Genomic DNA, 24597 nt, shown 5'->3' with positions numbered 1-24597 from the left:
GCCAGTTGGTTGGCACAGGTTTTCAGTACCCTGCCAGGTATACTATCGGGACCTGATGCCTTGCCAGGGTTCACCCCCTTGAAGGATGTTCTAATGTTGGCCTCCAAGACGGAGATCACAGGGTCATCAAACACTGTGGGTATTGGCAAAAGTGTAGTTTTTTTTTCCTTTCATTGCATGTTCTAGCTGGAAGCACCATTATTTTCCAGAACAGGTGCAAACAATCATTCTAATTTACACAAAATATTTAAACCTGCTTCCTCTTTTTCTCAAGGGGTATAGATAGGGTAAATGCAAGCAGGCTTTTGAGGTTAAGTGAGACTAAACTAAAAATCATAGGTTAAGGGTGAAAGGTGAAATATTTAAGAGGAACCTGAGGGGCATCTTCTTCAGCAAGAGGAGTTGTGAATGTGGAATGAGCTGCCAGTGGAAGTGTTGGATGCAGATTTGATTGCAACATTTAAGAGAAGTTTGGATAAGGACATGAATGGGAAGGGAATGGAGGGCTGAAATTCAGGTGCAAGTCAATGGGACTAAGCAGAATAACCATTCAGCACAGACTAGATGGGCCGAAGAGTTTATTTCAGTGCTCTAGTGCTCTATGACTGTGATTTTAAAATGACTTTGCAGATAGCACAAATGAGACTCATGTAAACAATGATTTACCACAAATTAAATGATCTTACTGTAAATGCTGAAAAAAAACTTCGCGTAATTTTCATTGTTCTTTTGTGACCTAATTGGTTTTAAGTATATGGCCCATGTGATTAAAGGCCACAGAAATCTGGAATCAATCCAGATTTATAAGAGTTTAGCTAGAAGTCTGCTCACCCTCAATTGTTTGGATTGACAGACCTTCTACCAAAACCTGACAAGGAGAAGATTGGGCTAGAGAAGGAACCTCCTTGTTGAGCTGCTTCTGGGCTTAGCCTAGGGTAGTCATTCACTGTACCAGGCAGTGGGCAGCTGAGGGATTGTTTGGCTTAGTCCGATTACCTACCCTGAAAGTAGGGCTCTATTCACACTTGGGTGTCCCTGGGCAAGTAGTATGTTCTTTTATAACCAGTATGAGTCACAGGGATCCATTGATTACTGATAACAGTATTTTAGTTTAGATTCTATGTTGTGTTAATTTAGGAAATAAAAAAAGTGTTTTTAGGAATAATAAATTGAGGGAGCTGTCTGTCCATTATGTATTATCAGAATATTATGGCCATTAATGTTTGAGGTTTATAGTATTTTAATGGTTTTGAGTTTACATGGTTCCTATATCTGATGCTAACATCTGCTCCAAACCCATTACTTTATTAAACTGCCAGACTTAAGTGGCAGATGGAGATATAATAATGTAAACACAAGGCAAACACTGAATATAAATAATTTGCTGTAATTTAAAACAGCATTAATCTGTGAAGATTTTTATTGTACCATTTGGTATTTTGGAGATCATCAGTTGATGGTTTTATTCATCTCTGTAAAATGTACACCATATAGAAACATAGAAACATAGAAAATAGGTGCAGGAGTAGGCCATTCAGCCCTTCGAGCCTACACCACCATTCAGTATGATCATGACTGATCATCCAACTCAGAACCCTGTACCAGCCTTCCCTCCATACCCCCTGATCCCTTTATCCACAAGGGCCATATCTAACTCCCTCTTAAATATAGCCAATGAACTGGCCTCAACTGTTTCCTGTGGCAGAGAATTCCACAGATTCACCACTCTCTGTGTGAAGAAGTTTTTCCTAATCTCGGTCCTAAAAGGCTTCCCCTTTATCCTCAAACTGTGACCCCTCGTTCTGGACTTCCCCAACATCGGGAACAATCTTCCTGCATCTAGCCTGTCCAATCCCTTTAGGATTTTATATGTTTCAATCAGATCCCTCCTCAATCTTCTAAATTCCAATGAGTATAAGCCTAGTTGATCCAGTCTTTCACCATATGAAAGTGCTGCCATCCCAGGAATCAATCTAGTGAACCTTCTTTGTACTCCCTCTATGGCAAGAATGTCTTTCCTCAGATTAGGGGACCAAAACTGCACACAATAAGTGGAAATATTCACATCTTAAATGAAATCTATTGTTTCTATGTTAAGAAAAAGGCAAAAATAAGGAACTGGTGAGGGTAGTTTGAGGTATGTATAATAGTCCTAGAGGAGACAGTTGTCTATTAAACATGTAGGCCTAATCAAAGTAAGTTTACAGACTAAATATAATTCCATGCATGCCACAGTTGGAATACTTTCTGCCTCAGGTTCTGTTAGAGAGTCATGCCAAGTGGTGGCTCAGGACATGTCTATCATCTCAATCAGAAGAACACAATCTTCAATGTTTTTGATATTCGTCTATCCTAGCAGCACTCGAAACTTCTGCAAAATGAGTCAGGAAACCGCACAAAGTTGCTTTAAGCAGGTTATTTGGATTTTCTTCAAGGAAGTTTTGTAGTTAATTTCACTAATCCAGGGAAGTTAGGAGAAAGAGCAAGCAATTCCATAGAATAGCATCTGTACAAAATGTAGTATTACTGTACCACAACCACCTTGCAATGATAATGTAGGATTCCAGAAAAAGTAGCAGAAGTAAAATATATAATAACAAGCTGCAGTCCGTTACTAATTCTTTATTGACACATGATCAGATTGTCAATCTCAATCATGCTTTCCTCAAAGAAAAGGAGAAAGTCTACTCTTGGTATGCTGCAGAATACTTTTTCAATTAATTTATGTATATTGCATACTTTTCTGTAAGCAGCAGTGTTACAATGTTTCTGTAATTGTAATATGGAAAAGTTTTAGAACTAACCACATTTGTGACACAGTAAGAGTAATGTGGATTGATGTTACACAGTGACACTTTAATGGCTATTAGCTGTTGATTGAAATTTCACTTACCTCTGCTAGGAATGGTTAGGCGACCACCTAAAAAATTAAATGTTCCAAATGCAGTATTTGAAGCATCCCTCAATAATGATCTGGTGCTCGTTTGCATCGAAAGCCTCTCCATAAAGTTGGAAGTGTTGGAAATTGCTGTACCATTACGTAACGTATGTCTTTCACTTGCAAGTGGATCCAGAAGTGGGGAGTTAGTCATTGGAATCTTGTCTGAAATATCCTGTCGTGAACGGATGGACCCTTGGAATGTTGATGTGCTTGTGAGGTCAGGCTGGATTGTAAGCAAATGGGAGTTATCTATCAGAATGAAAACAGACAAGCCACAGTGAAAAATATTCTGCATTTCAAGGATTACTATTCATTGTTTTCACATCAGTATAATATTGTATGTTCTCAGAATTATCCCTGCATACATCTTGATTCAAACATTTTAATTATTAGAAATTTGGGCATAATCATTCAGATGAGCAGTGAACCAATTAAATCACATAGAATGGTGGTCTGTAAAATGTATTTATTTATTTAGTTATTTCGAGATACAGTACAGTAACAGACCCTTCTGGTCCAATGTCCCAAATACATCCACATGGCCAATTAATCTATCAACCCATACATCTCTGGAATGTGAGAGGAAAACAGAGCACCCAGAGGAATCCATGCTGTTTCAGGAAGAAAGTACAAACTCTTTACAGATAGCAGCATTTATTGAAGCTGAGATGCTGGCTCTATAAGGTGTGACAATAACCGCTACGCTACAATGCCACCCTAATTGTATGAACAATGTTTACATACGAATAGATAGCCAAATTCTCTGTAGAAATCTAGGCATGGTAATAACGTTACCATACTTCACGTTATACTTGCATTTTGAAACAGAGATATCAATCATTGCTTCTATTTCACATACAGTTGAGAAAATTGATTTCCAGATCTATCCAACGTCTCCGGCAACAGGTAAGTTTCCATGGTGGACCAATCAGGGCAAATGATGTGATTATCGACTGGATCTTAGGTCTTTACTGATTTATTTAAAATTTAGTAATTCAATCTTTAGAAAAAAGTTCTTAACTAATATATGTAAATATATTTTAAAAAAAGTACAAGATTGTTAAATCAGCCATAATGATCCACTTAACCCACCAATACATTTGGTATCACTGAACATAAGGCTGGGCACCCGAGCAAGACCACATAATCTAAAGTTGTTGCTTGGTTCATCAGAGTAAGCATTTTTGATAAATTGAAGTTTGAAATGCAAATTAAAAAACTTTGTTCTTGCAAAGGTTTTATGGAACAGCTTTGAGACTATATGTAATCACAGAATTACAAAGCAGGGACAAAGACAGAATGCCAATCCTGTACTGGATTTTCTCCATTGCCCTCATTTTTTTTTTCTTTTTGGATACTTAGCTAGTTTCCTTTTGAATGCTACAATTGAATCTATATCCACTGTTATTCCTGGCAGTCACTACAGATTCTCACCACTAGTCATGTAAAATAAAAAATGTTACTTTAGGTTATTTGCCAGTAGTCTTCATTCTGCATCCCCTGATTATTAACCCCTCATCTAATAGAATTAGTTTAGTTCTATCTACTCTACCTATATTTTAATACATTTATTAGAACTTTTACAATTTTATTTATTCCACAGAGAATAACCACATCTTCCCTTACCTAACATTTAATTAAAGATTCATCTGTGAGATCATTTTGGTAATCTCTGCAGATTTTCTAAAACTTTTAAATCCATCCTACAATGTGGTGACCAGAATTGGAAGCAAAACTTCTGTATCAATGTTCATAATGTCTTTTTTCTCTCTTGTGCTCTTTGCTTTTACTAATGAAGCCTGGGGCCCCATATTTGGGAGCCACCGTAACATAGCAGTCAGCGCAACACTATTACAGCTCGGAGCGTTGGAGTTCGGAGATCAATCCCGGTGACCTCTGTAAGGAGTTTGTACATCCTCCCCATAGAATGTGTTGGTTTTCTCTGGGTGTTCTGGTTTCCTCCCAGAGTCCAAAGAGATACTAGTTAGTAGGTTAATTGGTCACTGGAATTTATCCCATGATTAGGCTAGGTTTAAATCAGGGATTACTAGGTGGCATTGTTTGAACGGCCAGAAGGGCCTCTTCCGGATGTATCTCTAAAATTAAAATAATATATTCTAACCACGTTCAATGGATTGGGCTTATATCATTCCAAATCTCTCTCTAGTTGTATCTCTATGATTGTAAACTTTCTAATTTATTAACTGAGTAAAGCGGCAACAAGATGGAGAGTATCAGAGTTCAAGGGGCAGACTTATTATCCCTCTCAATGGGATTGACATAGGCAAAAATGCAGAAGCTGTCATTGATGTAGACATCGTGAAAATAAATAAAAATGTCAAAGACTTCCATTTCGGAGAAAATCTTAGAATTCTTCAAGTTCTGTTTCTGATATGCTCTACTGGCTAATTGATACACCTGAACAAGTAGCAGGAAGATCTGTGCAGTCAGGATAGGAAAGGATTGAGTATTTATACTGAATTTAGGATATTACACCGATTTGTTTATACTTGTCCTCTTAACTTATTTTGTGTTTTGCTTCCTTATATTTTCCCAATTGTAAAGTTTTTCAAAAAATCTTTTCTGGGAGAAAACTGTAATAACTAACCTTGCTTAGGCGTTTTAATGTTCACAGGTTGGAATCCCGTTGTTAAAATTGAGGAGTCAGTGACATCAGAATCGAAGTCCTGCTGTTTCTTTCGATACACAAGTATTATGACAACAAGCAATAATGTGAGGCATACAGCTACTGCTGCAACACCAGTATACAGGGCCACTTCCGCTGGCAATGCAGAACCTGGAAGAACAAAACATACTTGAACAGTCACTGAATACATATAATGCATCAGAAAATATGAGATAATTTCCTGTTCATTACAGCGAGAATTCAGAATCAAAATTAACCAATGCAAAAAATTAGAATTCAACTTACTTACAAGCTCAGGATATCCTACCTGATTGTCAACTGCAATCCTTTATTAAGCTAAATGAGCTGCAGTCTTCTAAATCCCTAACTACGTTTTATTGGATAGAAAATAAAATTTAAAAATAGAATAGAAATGATCATCTCTAAAGATACTGATAATGTTAGCAATTCAGTTGAAGTAAGTCATTTTCAGAAATAATAGTCTTCTCATTATGGATTTAAATTTGAGCATTTAATTTTTAATGGTGTCACATTGATACTGGTACGAATAGATCATCAAATTCCAATTAGTTAACATTAGATTGTGCAATGACTACCTGAAAAGAAAGACATTATACATGCTGAAAATGAGAAATATTTAAAAAGAGCCATTCACATTTTATTTGAAGACCATGAAATGCATTGGAGGAGAAATTGGAGAGCAATATACCACATGAGCTGGAATTGCAAGGCACAATTAACCTGTGGGAGTTTAACTGAGTATAGGTCATGGCATGCGGCCTAAGAGGAAAAATTATGTGTTGTCATGCTACTTGTTTCCTTCCAAGTGGAAATGGACCTTCCCTGACATGTGTAGAGCCCAAATGTTTCCAGTCTCTTATTACCTCATGTCTGATTGTTGCCATGGTCTTGCTTTATGCGTATTTTACTGACAAATTCCAAATATGAGGAGATAAATTAGGAACAGAAATGGTCCACTCAACACTTTGAGCCTGTTGTGTCATATAACAAGTTTGAGACTGACTAATATGATTGAAACCTCAACTCTACATTACTCTCCAACCATTTGCTTATTAAGTACCTATCAACCTTCTGATTTAAAATGTTCAAAGACACTATTCTAAATTCCACCCTAGCGTGACCAATCATTCTTCATAAGATACCACACTCATTTTAGGTATTAGTCTAGTAAACATTATATGAACTGGTTGAAGCTATTAATGTCTTTACTTATCAAGGAAACCAATGTGTACACAGTACTGTAATCCAATGTGGTCTTACTAGTGTCCTATGTAAATGAAGTATAATCTCCTAATTTTATATTTAATTCCTGTAACAACAAACAATAAGATTTTTTTTGGCTTTCTTAATTACTTTTTATACCTATATGAGTCTGTGAATATTGCACTCTGTATGTCAGAGCTGTGCAATCTTCAAGCATTTAAGTAACAAGCTTTTTTCCTGTTGTTCTGTCAAATTGAACAATTTCACATTATATTCCTTTAGCTAAATTGTTAGCCAGTTATAAAATCTACTTGCATCCTTTTAGGGTCTCCTTATGCCCTCTTAACAATGTACTTATCTTTGTGTTAAGCAACTATACCATGGGTGCCTGTATTTTAAGTTATTAACGTCATTGTAAAAGGATTAGCCCCAAAACCAATCCCTGCAGCGCGCCAGTCATTATATATTGCCAAACAAAAGAAACACATCAATTTACGCCTACTTTTCATTTCCTGTTTGCCTGCCAATTTTCTATCCATGCCCAGTGTATTAACTCCTACATCATGAGTCATTATTCAGTGCAGCAGCTTATTGAATACCTTCCAGAAATATAAACATTGTTCAAGTTCCAAGTCCTCTTTAACACAGCACCTGTTACTTCCTCAAAGATCAATAACTTGGTCAAAAATATTTTTCCTTTCACAAAACCACATTGACTTTTGCTAATCACCATGTATTTGTACATGTAGCTACATGCAACATAATTAACAATAGAGTGACACACACAAAATGCTGGAGGAACTCAGCAAGTCAGGGAGCAACTATGGAGGGTAAAAACATTCAATATTTCAGATCGAGACCCTTCACCAGACCGGAAAGGAAGAGAGTACAAGCCAGAATAAGAAGATATTGGGGTGGGGGAGGGTGGTGGAGTACAAGCTGGCAGGTGATAGTTGAGTTCAGGTGAGAGGAATGGTAGATGGGTGGGTGGAAAGAAAATGGGATCAAAGGAAGTGATGTGGGAAATGAAGAGGTGATAGTGGATAGTAGATGTAAAGGGCTGAAGGAGAGGCCAGTAGAGTATGGATTAAAGGGAATGAAATGGGGAACTGAGGCAAGAGATGGGCGGGTCATGACAGCAGGGGAGGAGATTGGGGGGGAAGAGAAGGGGAGGGGAAGATACGGCCAGGTCATGACAGCAGGGAGGAGAAGCCGGGGGGGCGGGGAGAGGGAAGAGAAGGGATTAAAACATTACCAGAGTGAGGGAAAACAAAATTGGGGGAGAGGGAGTGGTGTGGAAGAGAGCAGAGTAGTTACCACAAGTTAGAGAAATTGATGTTGATACCATCAGGGTTGAGACTACCCAAATGGAATACAAAGTGTTGCTTCACCATTCTGCATTTGGCCACATCATGAGAGTACAGGCAGCCTTGGAAAAATATGTTCTTTGGGAATGGGAAGTGGGAATCCATGGCCAGATGTTATTAATTGGTAGAGCAGGCTCAATGGGCCAGATGGCCTACTCCTGTTCCTATATCTTATATTCTTATGTTCTTAAATGCAGCTCTTTTGTCCTTGTTTGGATCCAGGCTGTAATGATTTTGGGAATTTATTGACCTGATCAAACTCAAAATGAAGGATAAATGTGGTTTAACTATTAACCTTGCCCTCAGTGTCAGCAAGACCAAAAAATTCATTGTGGAATTCAGGAAGGGAAAGTTGGGAAAACATACAGTCTTCATTGATGCGTTAGCATGGAAAGTGTGAGCAGCTTTAAGTTCCTGGGTGTCAACATCTTGGAGGACCTGTCCTGGGCCCAACACATTGATGCAATCATGAAGAAGGCATGCAAGCAGCTCTACTTCATTGGGAATTTAAATAGATCTGGAATGTCACTGAAGAACCTTGCAAATTTCTATAGATGTACGGTGGAGCATATTCTGACTGGTTGCATTACAGCCTTGTATGGAATCTTCAATGCACTGGATTGCAAGAGGATACTAAGGGTTACAGATTTAGGCAGCTCCATCATGGGCACAACCTTCCCCATCCTTGACGACATCTTCAAAAGGTGTTTCCTCAAGAAGGTTGCATCTGTCGTTAAGGATCCTCACTTCTTCTCGTTACTACCATCAGGGAGGAGGTATAGGAGCCTGAGGCTCATGCAGAACAATTCAAAAATGGCTTCTTCCCCTCCGCCATCAGATTTCTGGACCATCCACCAACACAATCTCATTAATCCTGCTTTTTACAATTTATAGTAATTTATTTCTTTGCACTGTACTGCTGCAGCAAAACAACAAATTCCATGTCATATAAAACAGAGATAATACTGCAAGTCTGATTCTGTGCCTGCATTTAGAAATAATACCCGAGCAGGTAGTGATCAGTAGCAGAGGGAAGGTAGGATTGGTGACTGCAACAAAAGGAGAATATTGTTTCTCCTTGACTTTTATTTACTTAAGGAATGTGGGTATGGCGGAGAATCATCATTAAATAATTGTCCTTGTGACGTTGGTGAGTAATTGCCTTCTGGATCTGTTGTAATATATTTTCAAAGTGCTGGTGGGCAAGGAGGTACAGAAATTTTGCCCAGAGATGAGCAAGGAAAACAAAAGTATTTCCACCAGGTAAACACAAAAGATTCTGCAAATGCTGGAAATCCCAGAGTAACTCATACAAAATGCTGGAGGAACTCAGGCGGTCAGGCAGCATCTGTGGAAAGGATCAAGCTGTCAACGTTTTGGGCCAAGACCCTTCATTAGGGCTAGAATGGAAGGGGGAAGAAGCCAGAATAAGAAGGTGGGAGAGGGTAAGTATTGCAAGCTAGAAGGTGATAAGTGAAACCAGGTGAGTTGGAAGGCAGGTGGGCGTGGGAGGGAGGATGAAGTGAGAAGCTGGGATGTGATAGATGAAATGGTAAAGAACTGAAGAAGAAATAATCTGATAGGAGAGGTGAGTGGGCCATGGAAGAAAGGAAGGAGGAGGGGCACCGGGGGAGGTGATAGATAGGTGAGGAGAGTAGAAGAGGTAATAGGGGAGCCAGAGTGGGGAATGGACAAAGGGCGAAGGGGGAAGGGGAAAAATAATGTAAGTTAGAAAAATCAATGTTCATTCCATCAAATTGGAGGCTACCCAGATGGAATATAAGATGTTGCTCCTCCAAACTGAGAGTGGTCTCATCATTGCAGTAGAGGAGACCAAGGATTGACATGTCAGAATTTGAATGGGGATTGGAATTAAAGTGGTTGGCCACCAGAAAATCCTGCCTATTGCAGTCAGAGTGAAGGTGTTTGATTAAACAGTCCCCGAATCTACATTGCGTCTCACTGATGTAGTGGATGCTGCACCAGGAGCAGAAGATACAATCGGTAACCCCAACAGACATGCAGATGAAGTGTAGCCTCACTTGGAAGGACTGGTGGAAGTGAAGGAAGAGATGAATGGACTCGTGCTGTGCTTCTTCTTCTTGCAGGGGTAAATGTCAGGAGGAAAATCAACAGGGAGAGATGAACAGACAAGGGAATCACAGAGAGAACAGACACAGATGTTGATATGTTGGCCTTCATTGCCAGAAGATTTAATAATATAGTAATGATGAATTACTGCAATTGTACTACAATTATAAATTATATAGGCTTCTGGATATTAAAAGAACTGAGCGATTGGAGATAAGGCATGCAAATTGTTTTGAAATATATCGGCTATGATCTTTTCAAATGGCAAAGCAGGGTCAGGTAGCTAAATGAACTACTGTACTCCTGCTCCTGTTTCCTATGTTCTTATCAATTAAGTTTAGTAATCACATTCAAATTACTAGCATTGAGTTACATCCCTGCCACAAAGCTGAGTGCTCAGTAATAAAGTGTATCTGGCCCTTCAGTTCCACTTTACTTTATTTCATTACTCCTAGCTGTCTAATATTTGTTCCTGGTCATTATTTTAAATGTTTGTCCTCACCTTTAAAGCCATTTAGTGGTGTACATGCAACATTAACTTGCTTTTTACAAGCTTTTATACCTTACATCCTAAGAGTTTGTTTTTTTCTGTGTATTTTTCTTCTTACAAACTATAGAGATTCTTCAAATAGTAAGGCCCTTAAAAAAAATAGTTCAAATGCCACCTACAAGTAAAACTAAAATATACAGCGATTATCTAAGTGCCAAGTAAAACTTTTCGTAACTAAATGTAGCTTTTAAAACTAAACACAGCCAAACCACACTTTACTAATATAGCTTTGCAATATATACTTCATGATTCTTGGTAGTGAGGTTAAGCAAGTAAAATGAATTTTGCATATAGTTTTAGAAATCAGTTGAACAGGTAACAGAGAGTCATAATTTGGCCTAATATCCTATCAGAGCTATGCCAACATTATTGTCAGTGAAACATACTACTAAGAAAATAATAATTAAAATCCAAGGCACTATGATATTTTTAAGCAGTGCAGCTATTAATGTAGCAGAAACCCTCTCTGTCTAAGTAGCTTATGACCTCTGTCGACCCTAAGCCATTTTTCTGTATGATATCACCTTTGGCAAAGACAAAGCCAACAAAAAAAGCCAAAGAAAGGGCATAAAATAGAGCAGAAAGTAGTGAGAAGTCCTTAAAAACCAACAAAGGCAACTAAAAAAGTCATTAAGAAGGTAAATATGGAATACGAAAGTAAGCTAGCCAATAATATTAAAGAGAGGCAAGACTGCTAGAAAATAATGTTGGAGAGGTAGTAATGAGGGACAAAGAAATGGCAGATAAACAGAATAGGTATATTGCATCAGTTTTCACAGTGGAAGACACCAGCAGTATGGTGGAAGTTCCAGGTGTCAGGGGTCATGAAGTGAGTGAAGTTACCATTATTAGAGAGGAGGTTCTTGGGAAACTGAAAGGTCTGAAGGTAGATAAGTCACCTAGACAAGATGGTGTACAAACCAGGGTTCTAAAAGGGGTGGCAGAAAAGATTGTGGAGGCTTTAGTAATGATCTTTCAAGAATCACTAGATTCTGAAATGGTTCCGGAAGACAGGAAAATTGCAAATGTCACTCCACTCTTTAAGAAAAGAGAGAGACAGAAGAAAGGAAACTATAGGCCAGTTAATCTGACCGTAGTGGTTGGGAAGATGTTGGAGTCGATTATTAAGGAGGTCTCAGGGTACTTGGAGGTACATGATAAAATAAGCTGTAGTCAGCATGGTTTCCTCAAGGGGAAATCTTGCCTGAGAAAACTGTTTGAGTTCTTTGAAGAAATAACAAGCAGGATAGACAAAGGAGAATCAGTGATGTTGTGTACTTGGATTTACAGAAGGCCTTTGACAAGATACCACACATTGGATTGCTTAACAAGCTATGAGTCTGTGGTATTACAGAGAAAAAAAATTAGCATGGATAATGTAGTAGCTGATTGGCAGGAGGTAAAGAGTGGGAATAAAGGGAGCCTTTTCTGATTGGCTACTAGTGACTGGTGGTGTTCCACAAGGTTCTGTGCTGGGATTGATACTTTTTTTGTTATATGTCAATGATTTGGATGATGGTATTGATGGATTTGTTGCAAAGTTTCAGATGATATGAAGATAGGTGGAGGGGCACATAGTTTTGAGGAAGTAGAGCGGCTACAGAAGGACTTAGACAGATTAGGAGAATGGGCAAAGAAGTGGCTAATAGAATATAGTATCAGGAAGTGTACGGTCATGCACTTTGGTAGAAGGAATAAAAGGGTTGATTATTTTCTAAAAAGAGAGAAAATACAAAAAAAAGGCACAAAGGGACTTGGGAATCCTTGTGCAGGATTCCCTAAAGGTTAATTTACAGGTTGAGTCTGTGGTGAGGAATGCAAGGATGTAACATTGACACTTTATTAAGCACTGGTGAGGCCTTACTTGGGGTATTGTGAGCAGTTTAAGGATATGCTAAAACTGGAGAGAGTTCAAAGGAGGTTCATGAAGAGCATTTGATGGCTCTGGCTCTGTATTCACTAGAATTCAGAAGAATGAGGGGTGACCTAATTGAAATCTATAGAGTGGTGAAAGGCCTTGATAGAGTGGATATGAAGCAGATGTTTCCTATGGTGGGAGAGTCTAAGGCCACAACCTTAGAGTAGAAGGATGTCCTTTAGAACGGAGATGAGGAGGAATTTCTTTAGCCAGAGAGATGTGAATTTGTGGAATTCATTGTCACAGGCAGCTGTGGAGGCAGAGGTTATATTTAAGGCGGAGGTTGATAGGTTCTTTATTGGTCAGGGCATGAAGGGATATGGGGAGGAGGCAGGAGATTAGGGCTGAGAGGAATATTGCATCAGCCAAGATGAAATGGCACAGCAGACTCGATGGGCCAAATGGCCTAATTCTTCTCCTCTATCTTATTGTCTTATGGTCTTATAATACAATTCAATAATGATCAGAGTTCATTATTGACTGTTATTCGGATACACATATCAATTGAGTACTGAAGGAACACAATACAGAAAGATTGCTCTTTTTTTTTTAAATCTCTAATAAAACCAAGACCCATTTGGCTTTGTGGGTTAGTAGAAAAGATGTCTTGACATTAGCTCTTCCATAGTCCTGGTCACTGGAACGTCTTTATATTGTGGAGAGTTTCTCTTAAAATTCATATTCCTAAGTGCTCTTTACAGTACTTAAACAAAATAAGGATTTTTTTTTTCTCAGATGTTAGCATGATATTGAATTAGACTTTCAGATTTCCTGCATAATTTTATGAAATCACTGAAAGCATACATAACATTGATGGTTATCATTACAATGCACATAATCAAACAGAAAACGTTCTGATTCAAAGCATGTAACATTATGTGGGGTCTATCAAGTAATGTGGAAGTGTAGTTTACTCCAGATTCATTATGTAAAATGTACAACAGAGAAAAAGTAGGAAGGACGAGCTAATATAAAGGTTAAATAAAGCCACGTTGTGTAGGTTTAGCTCCAAATTCTGAAAAGAATAATAAGAGTTCAGGAAACATGCAGTGCAGATTTACTCAAATGCCGTCTTGTATAAGGAAATTCAAATAAAGATTTAACCCATTAGGAATGTGAATGGAATGTTCACCATTCAGTTAAATGAGAACAACCGTAATAAGAATCAAGAAACCCAACATTATCCAGGATAAACATTCTTCAATGTCCTTGTCAATGAGCTGAATATTGACCTGGTCATTGATCTTTTATTAACAACACTTAACAGACCATGCATGACACCATTAGGGAAAAAATATAATGGTAACACCATTACCTCTGAGTCAAAGTCATTCAACATCCAGCTTCAAACATATATAACTGCACTTTAATTGTCAGTGTGTAAAATACCTTACCCCATTTACGGATATTAGTATAAAACTGCAGCAGTTCAGAAATGATCCATCGAAGTCTAATAGTAAGTGAGAATGGGCAATAAGTTAACATTATACTAGTTTAAAAGATCCATGAGCAAAGCAAAAACATTGTTACTTTCCTGTACAGTTTGGGGAAAAAGTGTTTTTTTAGGAATCGCAAAGAAATGGCTTGATTTTTCTGCAATACTTTTCTTTCCTCCATTAACTTAGGCATGCTAACATGACCTGGAAAAGAAATTAAGCGATTTCTGCACCATTAAAATTGAAATCGGTTCATCATTCAAACCATTTGACTTTTTATGTCATGTAACTAAAAGAAAGCAAAAATAATTTTGCCTTTTCAAAGTAATGGTTTGAACTTTCTAAAGTTTATAATTTTCTATAATAAAATAAGGCCAGGGAAATCCATTAACAAGTCAATTAAAAAACGTTGAATTTGCACTCTTTTAAAGAAACAAGATGGTAGTGTTTGAGAAGTAAAATTAAATTATATTGACAAATGAGAAAAGTCATTAGCATGCCCATTCATGTTCTCATTACCACATCTGGCAACTATTCAGTACCGGTGAACACTTCAGTTGGTGAAAATGAAGTTTATTTAATTACATCTGGAGAGACAGATGTTGGGAGTTTTAGCTCACAATGACTGATGACTACTAATAGACATGCATGTTACATGCAATACTAACAATTCTCTAGGTTATTACATTGATTATTTATAGATAGGATTCAGATTTCTTAGTTGAATATACTCATCAACTAGTTATGCCTTTGGGGTGCAGAAGTAGGTGATGGGAGCCATTTTAGAGATGTGAGCAGCTGGCAAATAAGGCAAAATATAAGAGAGAAGGGGGCAATTTGGAAGGTGCCGGACAGATACATACCAAAGATGAAGAAGTATTGTAAAGGGAGGGTGAGGCAACTGAGGCTGTCAAGGGAAGTCAAAGACAGCATAAAAGCAAAAGTGAAGACCTTATATTATAGCAAAAATTAGTGGGAAGTTTGAGGATTGGGAAGCTTTTAAAAACTAACAGAAAACAACTTAAAAAACCATAATGAGAGAAAAGATTAAATACGAAGATAAGCTAGCCAATAATATAAAAAAGGATACAAAAAGTTTTTTTTTCAGATGTAATGTATAAAGAGTAAAAGGGAGCCAAGAGTGGATTGCTAGAAAACGACACTGGAGAGGCGGGGTGGGAGAGGTGACAAATAAATGGCAGATCAACTTCTTAAGAATTTTGCATCAGTCTTCACTGTGGAAGACACAAGCAGAATGCCAGAAATGCGAGAGTGTCGGGGGTCAGGAGTAAGTGTCATTGCTATTACCAAGGAGAGGGTATTTGGGAAGCTGAAAGGTCTGAAGGTAGATAAGTCACCTGAACCAGATGGACTACACCCCAGGATTCCGAAAGAGGTATCTGAAGAGATTGTGGGGGGCATTAGTAATGGTCTTTCCAGAATCATTAAATTCTGGAATGGATCTGGAGAGCAGGAAAATTTCAAATGTCATTACACTCTTTAAGAACAGAGGGAGGCAGAAGAAAGGATACTCTCATGGAAAAAAGATTGACTGACTAGCAGGAGGCAAAGAGTCCGTATAAGGGGGGCCATCTCTGGTTGCCTGCCTGTGACTAGTGGTATGCCACCGGGGTCAGTCTTGGAACTACTTTTTTCACGTTATTTGTCACTGACTTGGATGCAAGAATTGACGGCTTTGTGGTCATGTTTGCAAACAGTACGAAGACAGGTGGAGAGACAGATAATGTTGAGAAGCAGAGTGTCTGCAGAAGGACTTAGGTTGGAAGAATGGGCAAAGAAGCGGTATATGGAAAATGGTGTAGGGAAGTGCATGGTCTTGCACTTTCGTAGAAGGAATAAAGGGGTGGATTATTTTCTATATGGGGAGAAAATTTAAAAATAAGTATGGAAAGGGTCTTGGGAGTCCTTGTGCAGGGTTCCCTAAATGTTAACTTGCAGGTTGAGTAAGGAATGCAAATACAATGTTAGCATTAATTTTGAGAGGTCCAGAATACAAAAGCAAGGACCTAATGCTGAGGCTTTGTAAGGCATTAGTCAGACTGCACTTGGAGCATTATGTGCAGTATTGTTTCTCTGATGTTAGGAAAGATGTGCTGGCATTAGAGAGAGTCCAGAGGATTTTCACAAGAATAATTCCAGGAATGAAAGGGTTAACATATGAGGAGTGTTTGATGGCTCTGGGCCTGTACTCACTAGAGTGTAGAAGATTGGGTGTGGGGATCTCATTGAAACCTATCGAATATTGAAAGGCCTAGAGAGAGTGGATGTGGAGAGAATGTTTCCTATAGTAAGGGAGTCTAGGACCAGCGGGCACAGCCTCAGAATAGAGGGACACCCATTTTAGAATAGAGATGAGGGATTTTTTCTTTAGTCAGAGGGTTGGTGGGTGGTGAGTATGTGGAATTCATTGCCACAGATGACTGAGCAGGCCAGGTCTTTGCGTATATTTTGTATGCATGATTTTTTTTCTTCTCTTGCACATCAAGTGTTGGACTTTTATTTTTCTTCTTCTTTTTCTTTAACTTAGTTCCTTCATATTTCTTAGTGGCTACCTGCAAGCAAGCAAATCTCAAGGTTGTATAATTTATACACTCTTTGATAATAAATGAATCTTGAATATTTAGAGGTTGATAGGTCCTTGATTAATTAGAGCATCAAAAGTTATGGGAAGAAGGTAGGAGAATGAGGCTGAGAGAGATAATGAATTGGTCATGATGGAATAGCGGAGCGGACATGATGGGCCGAATGGCCTGATTCTACACCTATGTCTTATGTTTTATGACAGTTTGTATCCCACTCTTATCAGACTCCTGGTGGACTTCTTGTATGATAAGATGGACTCTTGACCTCAAAATCTTCTTATTATGATCTTGCAGTTTATTGTTTACCCGCACTTCACTTCTTTATATATCTTAATCAGTTTTGTTATTGTTTTACTTTGTTCTACCTCAATGACTGTGTTTCATTGACCTGATCTGTATGACAGTATACAAGATACGCTTTTCACTTTATCTTTTTACATGTGAAAATAAGAAACCTAAACCAATATCAAGTGTAGACCCATCCATCACGTAATTTCTGATGGCTGATGTCTCAGATTCCAAACAAAAACCACCTAGTGTCTGAGTACAGCTGTAGAAGTTCAGCCCACCTTCCATTTATAGAACCCTAGCACCTTTTCCACTAAAATACTTGGGATCACAGTATCTCCTTAAATGTAGAACAAAATGTTATCTCGCCTTGAAACGTTTTTCCCTACAATGTTGAATTTTTGACCTCTAGTTACTAACTCACTCACTAAATGGTTCACGATGAACAAATGAATGAATGGAATTCTCAAATATCTAAAAACATTTAAAATACTGATAATATGAAAAATATTCGTACATTTTAAAATAATTTTACAAAGAAAATAGAATGACAGAACAACTTAAAAAAAAACTCAAATCAATGTAATTAAACAAAAGTACCTCTGACTTTACCGTTTACAAACATTTGTTCCCATTGTAAAGGAAGGATGTAACAGTAAATGAAACTCAAAAAGCTGCAGTTGTTGAAATCTGAAATAGACAAAGAATTTTCTGAAAAACTGATGGAAATGCTCAGAATTGTACAATGACTACTATTTTAAAATATTACGAAAAAGATAAAACCAAACAGAACAAAAGGCCTTGACAAAGCAAAATTTTGCTAGTCAACTTTACTAAATATTTCTCAAACAATTGGAGACTAGTGTAAAAATTGGAAGAATCATCCCACAGATCATTCATTGTTGTATTTGCAGGATGATACCTTACATACAAGTAGCCAGATTCCTCTCTGACAATCCCCTGGAACATCCCATCTCTCTCTGGTAGGATGGATCCTCCAGCCAGGTGGTGGCACAGTGGCAAAAGGAGTGGGGGAAGGTGTAGCCTAAAGATCCACAACATTAGCTCCATCTCCACAGTAGTTCATGTTAAGAATAAACATGGGGAATAAAACCTCTTTGCGCTAACAAACCAACATTCCATTGTGAAAATGAATTGTGAAAGAAACACTGAAAATAGAAAAGTCCCTGAATGCACTGAGACCAGAGAACATCAGAGTTCATCACTAACAGTGGCTTGGGAGCATCACTACTCACCAAACCTTGATAGTTAAAGCTACCAGGCGGGGTGTGTGACAGGGTGAACCAAAAGAAGGGACCAGCTCATTTGACCTCATTTTCATAAATCTTCCTGTAGCAGATGAATCATAACCACCAAAGTCCTATTAGGATGCTTACAATTGCCTTGTCTGGCATTAAATTTGTGTGTAATGAGATAGATGCAAAACATGCCTAACCACCCTAACCTGTGCATCTATAAAGTGCTATGAACCATCAGCAGCAGAAATGTACACCACTACAAGTTGTGCTAGACTGAGTGATATGTTCAGGTATATCCCTCAGCCTACCTTGACAATCTATCCACAGGATCAGCCATGGTTCAATGAGAAGGGCAGAAACCCATGCCAGGACCATCACCACATAAAAATAACATGCCTTGCTGGAAAAGCTACAACAAAGTGTGCTAAATAGTAAAAACAGTATGTAATAGACAGAAATGAGAAATACCATAGTCAGTCGATTAGATAAAAATTTCTATCTGTTCTTGTGGAAAAATAACTACCTTACCACCTCTCAGGGGTGACAGGGTGAAGATACATCTCTTGCAAAGGTGGAGTAAGGTGCCTCTTCCCATTGCTAGCATGCAGGTCACCTTAGGGCAAGGTGTAGCACCTGCTTAGACACTGATCAAGGCCAAATGAAGCCATGGGAGCAGGTGGGGGATGGCCGTATGAGCAGCTGGTGCATATCAGAAGCCTTGGTTATGCAACCATTGATGCCAGACAGACAACCTCTTAAGAGTATTGATGATGGCTGGGGTCACCCGTCTTGTAAAGACACTGCCCAGAAGGTGGTTGTGGCAAGCCACTTCTGTAGAAAAATTTGCCAAGATCAGTCATGATCATGGAAGGACCATGATCATCCACATCATACAACACAACACATAGTGAACAACTACATCTCAATAATATTTTCATTCATAATGATGATGGAACCTTGCCTGTTAGTGCTGCAGATTAGGCCGAAGAATAGCTAATCATTTTCCGTCAAAGAGCTGAAGAGATAATCCACCATGGTTTCTTCCTCAGATAGTTTACCATTACAGAAGTGGGTTCTCAGTTAATTTGCTGCAGTTCTGGTTTAAGATGGCACCACTGAACATGTGTGACAGATCACTGGTAGTTTAAAAGGCAATAAGTTCAACTAAAAACATAACTAATAAAACCTTTTCTGACTGGTGAAATCTGAGCCTAGAGTGAGCCATTGGGCGGCATGTTCTAGGTCCGGAGCCCTTTGCTGCTGCAGTGCCTGGGTTCTAGTGTGAGGTACGATACACTGTTTGAACAACTGAAACGATATACTGGAAAGACAGGACATTGGGATTGGAGCTGACTTCATTCACTCTCCTGCGATGTTCGCTCCTCTCTCCATGGCTATGAAGACACCCCTGCTAATATCCATCCATCCTACTAATATGAAGAACTGATACCAAAGCTTGGGCCTTCTCTGGGCTGCTCCAGGAGTTGGGTCTAAGGACTCAATTTCATTCAGCATGTTGTTGCTCAATTGTACTGTTTGCATGATTTGTCTTTTTTTTCCCCTTTCTCTGCACATTGGGTGTTGGTCTTTATTTTATTGGGTTATTTTAGGTTTCTTGATTTGTGGCGGCCTGTAAGCAAACAAATCTCAAGGTGTATAATTTATACATTCTTTTATAAATGTACTTCAAAGTCCATGCAATCCTTTGAAATGCTTATTGTGATATTATGGAATACCCAAGAGCAATGATGTTAAAATGAAGACTTTGAGATCAGATGATAGCCAACTACAGAAGTGAAGATTTGCCAGTCTGTTCCAGTGCAGTCTACCTGACAGAGTGGAAAAGTCAAATTCAATCCAGTTACTTGAAGTTCAATCAGTTCAATGATGGAATTATATCAATAGTCCTCCCAAGCACAGAGAACTCACAAACAACCTGCTGACCACTGAGGAGTTTGTTTTTTTTGCCAGAATCACTCAGCTTATGTCAGCTTTGGTCCAAATGTTCAACAAGGAGCTGAATCCCAGAGATGAGGCAAAAAATTCCTGCCCCGAGTATTAAGTAGCATTTGACTGAACGTGACTGGTTAAACTGAGAGCAATTGCTATCAGGAGGAAAGGATTCCAGTGGTTAGAGTTATACTTGCTTGAAGGAAGATAGCTGTGGGGATTTAAAGCCATTCATACATCCCCAGGACATCATGGGTGGAGTTTCTTGAAGTGCTGTTGACTTTCCAGTGTTTCCTCAATAACCTTCCTTTCATCTTAAGTCAGAAATGGGAATGTTGTCTAAGGAGTGAATTATGGAACATGCATCTTTTTTTTGTATTCAACTAAAGGACAAGGGCTTCATAGGCTGAACCAGTGTCTGATTGCCCATCTTTAATTACCCTCAAGAAGGTGGTGGTGACCTGGTTTCTTGTAATGCTGCACCTGTCATAAAGTATTTCCTGTTGTATTTTGTCTTTTATTTTCTTTGTCAACAATGAAATATTTCCCTTTCAAAGAAATATGTCTAATTTTTATCTCATTATCTATTACCTCAACAGTTTTCATTGTCCCATAACTGATTTACTGTACAATTAATCTGTAATTAATCACTGAAATTGTTGACAATAACTCTTACCATTGATATTCACCAGTGTCTTTCCTTGATCATGTTAAACTAATTTATCTTGTGGTTAATAAAGAAATGGTTTCAAAGTATCACAGTTCCAATTGTCCCCTGCCTTTTCCCAGAAGCAGGTGAAATATTACTTCATTCCTTGATGGAAGACAAAATGATGAAGAAATTTCTTTGTGCATGTCCTGAAAATTCTTCTTCATTCTAAATCAATGAATTGGCTTCAAAACTTTTTTGGATGATTGACAGAGAAAAGAAAACCTTGCTCTTAGGCTTGCTTTGATGCCAGGTGACAGAAGGAAAAACAATATTCTACATTACTACACTACCCATTTGATACACCATCAGCCTTTTTTGTTAAGTGTTTTTATTCTCTTACTTAAAACTCCAGGGAAACATCTAAGCATCTATCTGGTAATAGCTTGCAACATATTTCTTCAACACATTATCAAACAGTCATTCAGTGGTACTGAACAATTTGCAAACAATATTTGGCAATGTGGTTTGGTAATTCATTTTTAAATAAACTAACCCAGCCTTTCTCAAACTTTTTGCCCTAGAGGAACTCTTGAAATAATTTTCAGGTCTCCAGGAACCCCTGAGTAAAAATTATTATATCTACGGCTCACAGTGCGTTAGCACGATCAGTAGATTGTAGATAAAATAATCCAAAAATAATTGCCAATGTTCTTTTGAGCAGAGGATGAATTTTTAACCAACCTTTTTTGAAAAAAAAACAGGTAGTTAAACTTAACTTACCTTTCTTGAAATTAATCTCTTTCTTACCCCTTCATAAATTTTAAAAACTCATAATGCAAACATAATAAATATCTGTTAAATAACTGGCCTAAGCCAAAATGGGATTTAATTTTTCTAAAGGTAAGCTTGGTAAATTTAATTTAAATAAAGGTTATATATTGATTTTAATTAATGCTGTTTACAATATGAAAATTTATTGACAATGTTGAATAGTAAAGTGACTAAAAACCATAAGCCAAAGCAATATGAATGAAAATGTAGCCTAAGACACAATTTCAGACAAGACTTTGAAAAAAACATTTTCTTACTAAGTGACATGATCAGGCTCAAATATACATCTAGCATGTGAAACCTCTGCTCATTTTTGTAGCACAAATACTCAATTCTGGGTTGAACTCGACATAAGCACACATGGATTTCACCTTCAACTGAAATGAGACAACTTCTATCCTTTCTCTTCATGTTCATTAAACAAGAAAAATCTTGCTCACACATGTAAAAATTTGAAACTGCAGCAAAAATGTTCATTGCTTTCTTATGAATGGCAGGATACTTTATTCTTTAACAGAAATCCAGAACTTGTCCAGGGGCAGGTCAGTAAATTTTTTTCTTGAGAGCACAATCAGACTGCAGTTCACAAAGTTCTTCCTCTTCTCTCAAGTTCAAGTTCTCCAGCTGAGCAGATTCAGAGAAAAAGTCCCTCACCCAGTTATACACGTGTTGAAATGGAAGAAAAAACTATTTAATTTTGCTCTGCAGTTTCTCCAGGTAATTTTCAATAAGTCTCGAGTCTTTCTGATATCCATCCTCATGCTCAACCCCAAGCAGCAGTGGAAAAATATCAAGATTCAACTTGCAACATCCGACATGATTTTTCCAAAGATTCAATTTCCTTTTAAATCCAAGAATCTTGTCACTTGAAATCAAACATTTTCTCCAGGGCCTTGCAGAGACTTGTTCAACTGGTTCATATGATGGAAAATGTTTACTAAGTAGGCTAGTTTCTACAGCCATTCTTCATCTTCATAGCACTCAGCAAAATGCAACAATTATACCAGTGCCTAAGAAGAATAATGTAGGCTGCCTTAATGACTATCACTTGGTAGCACTCACATTGACAGTGATGAAATGCTTTGAGAGGTTGGTCATGACTAGACTGAACTTCTGCCTCAGCAAGGACCTGGACCCATTCGCCTATTGCCACAATAGGTCAATGGCAGACACAATCTCAATGGCTCTCCACATGGCTTTAGACCACCTGGACAACAGAAACACCTACGTCAGGATGCTGTTCATTGACTATAGCTCAGCATTTAATACCATCATTCCCACTATCCTGATTGAGAAGTTGCAGAACCTGGGCCTCTGTACTTCCTTCTGCAATTGGATCCTCGACTTCCTAACTGGAAGACCACAATCTGTGCAGATTAGTGATAACATATCCTCCTCGTTGATGATCAACACTGGCGCACCTCAGGGGTGTGTGCTTAGCACATTGCTCTACTCGCTATATACACATGACTGTGTGGCTAGGCATAGCTCAAATACCATCTATAAATCTGCTGACGATACAACCATTGTTGGTAGAATCTCAGGTGGTGACGAGAGGGTGTACAGGAGTGAGATATGCCAACTAGTGGAGTGGTGCCGCAGCCACAACCTGGCACTCAACGTCAGTAAGATACTGGGCTTGGAGACCTCCAACCAGATTGCTAACGGGGCACCTTGGTCACTGCCCACCTCTGCAAGCGCTAGCATTGTGCATTGCACAAAGTTCAAAACACAATGTTTATTTATTTTAATTATGATCTCTCACAGTAGCCCTTGTACCTTCTCGCAGAAACCTAGGGTTCTGCAGAACCCTAGTTGACAAACTCTGGTCTAATCTATGGTTCTAGTAAGAGTTAAATACTAACAAAAATGTTCCCTGATTTTCATTCTCAGGTTTATTATTACTGACATATGTTGTGAAATTTGTCATTTTGTGGCAGCAATGCAGTGAAAGAATCACGTTAAGTTACAATAAATAAATAGAACAAAAGAGGAATAGCGAGGTAGTGTTCACAGACCATTCAAAAATGTAAAGGCCGAAGGGAAGAAGTTCCTAAGAATGCTGAGTGTGCCTTCTCAGTCTCCTGTACATCCTCCCTGATGCTAGTGATGAGACAAGGATTTTGTTCCAGATATAATGGCAAATATACTTCTTTAGCTACAACTACATTAAATATTATTGAATAATCTCAGTATCATGAAAAAGCATTAAAAGTAGATTGAAGCAAAATAGCCAAAATTTAAATTTAGTAGCAAATAATTTTAAAATGTATCCGAATTTGTAAAATCTATTTATTAATCATTGATTCAGTGTTATTTAATCATAAAAAATGTTTCACTTCTTTTGTAAATAAAACTTATTTAAGGGTATAATGTGTCCAGAGAATTATAAGGCGGTTAGATAACAGGTGGCAGAGAAAATATTGAAATACTTTCTAAAAAAGAGAATGGAATAACATCTTAAGATAAAAACCTATAATAATGAATAGTCAGCATGTATTTCCAAAGGGATATCTTCCTGGACCATCTTTAATAAATTTTTAGAGGAGGTCACAGACAGTAAGCCATTGTATTACAGGAGATATACTGTATGTAGTTTACCTAAATGTTCAAAGGACTACAGTAATGTTTCCCTATTGGTCAAATAAATGCTTAGAGGTGGTGACTGAGAGAGTAAGACATTAATTTAACTAGATTTTCAAAGGATTTTTATAAGGTATCCCAACCATGTTAGGGGAATTACCTACCAGGGAAAAGCCACAGAGAGCACGTCTCTGGCACTGAGTCTGGATCTGTGGCTCAGAGGGTAGCGGGGAGAAGAGGTGAGCTGCGGACCATAG

At 38.1% G+C, this 24597-nt stretch overlaps 1 protein-coding gene across 1 annotated transcript in view; it reads right to left on the bottom strand.

Annotated features, from left to right (window-relative positions):
* unc5a (unc-5 netrin receptor A) overlaps window positions 1–24597 on the bottom strand; it is a 337030-nt gene that overhangs the window by 87075 nt on the left and 225358 nt on the right. Inside the window, exons 11-12 of the mRNA XM_072264606.1 lie at window positions 5550–5738; window positions 2894–3190 (exon numbers count right to left, since the gene is read on the bottom strand). Coding sequence (XP_072120707.1) covers window positions 2894–3190; window positions 5550–5738 — 486 coding nt within the window. The remainder of the gene's footprint in view (window positions 1–2893; window positions 3191–5549; window positions 5739–24597) is intronic.

Source organism: Mobula birostris, chromosome 7 (genome assembly GCF_030028105.1).
Source record: "Mobula birostris isolate sMobBir1 chromosome 7, sMobBir1.hap1, whole genome shotgun sequence".
Lineage (NCBI taxonomy): Eukaryota > Metazoa > Chordata > Chondrichthyes > Myliobatiformes > Myliobatidae > Mobula > Mobula birostris.
This window is presented reverse-complemented; position numbering and strand designations above follow the sequence as displayed.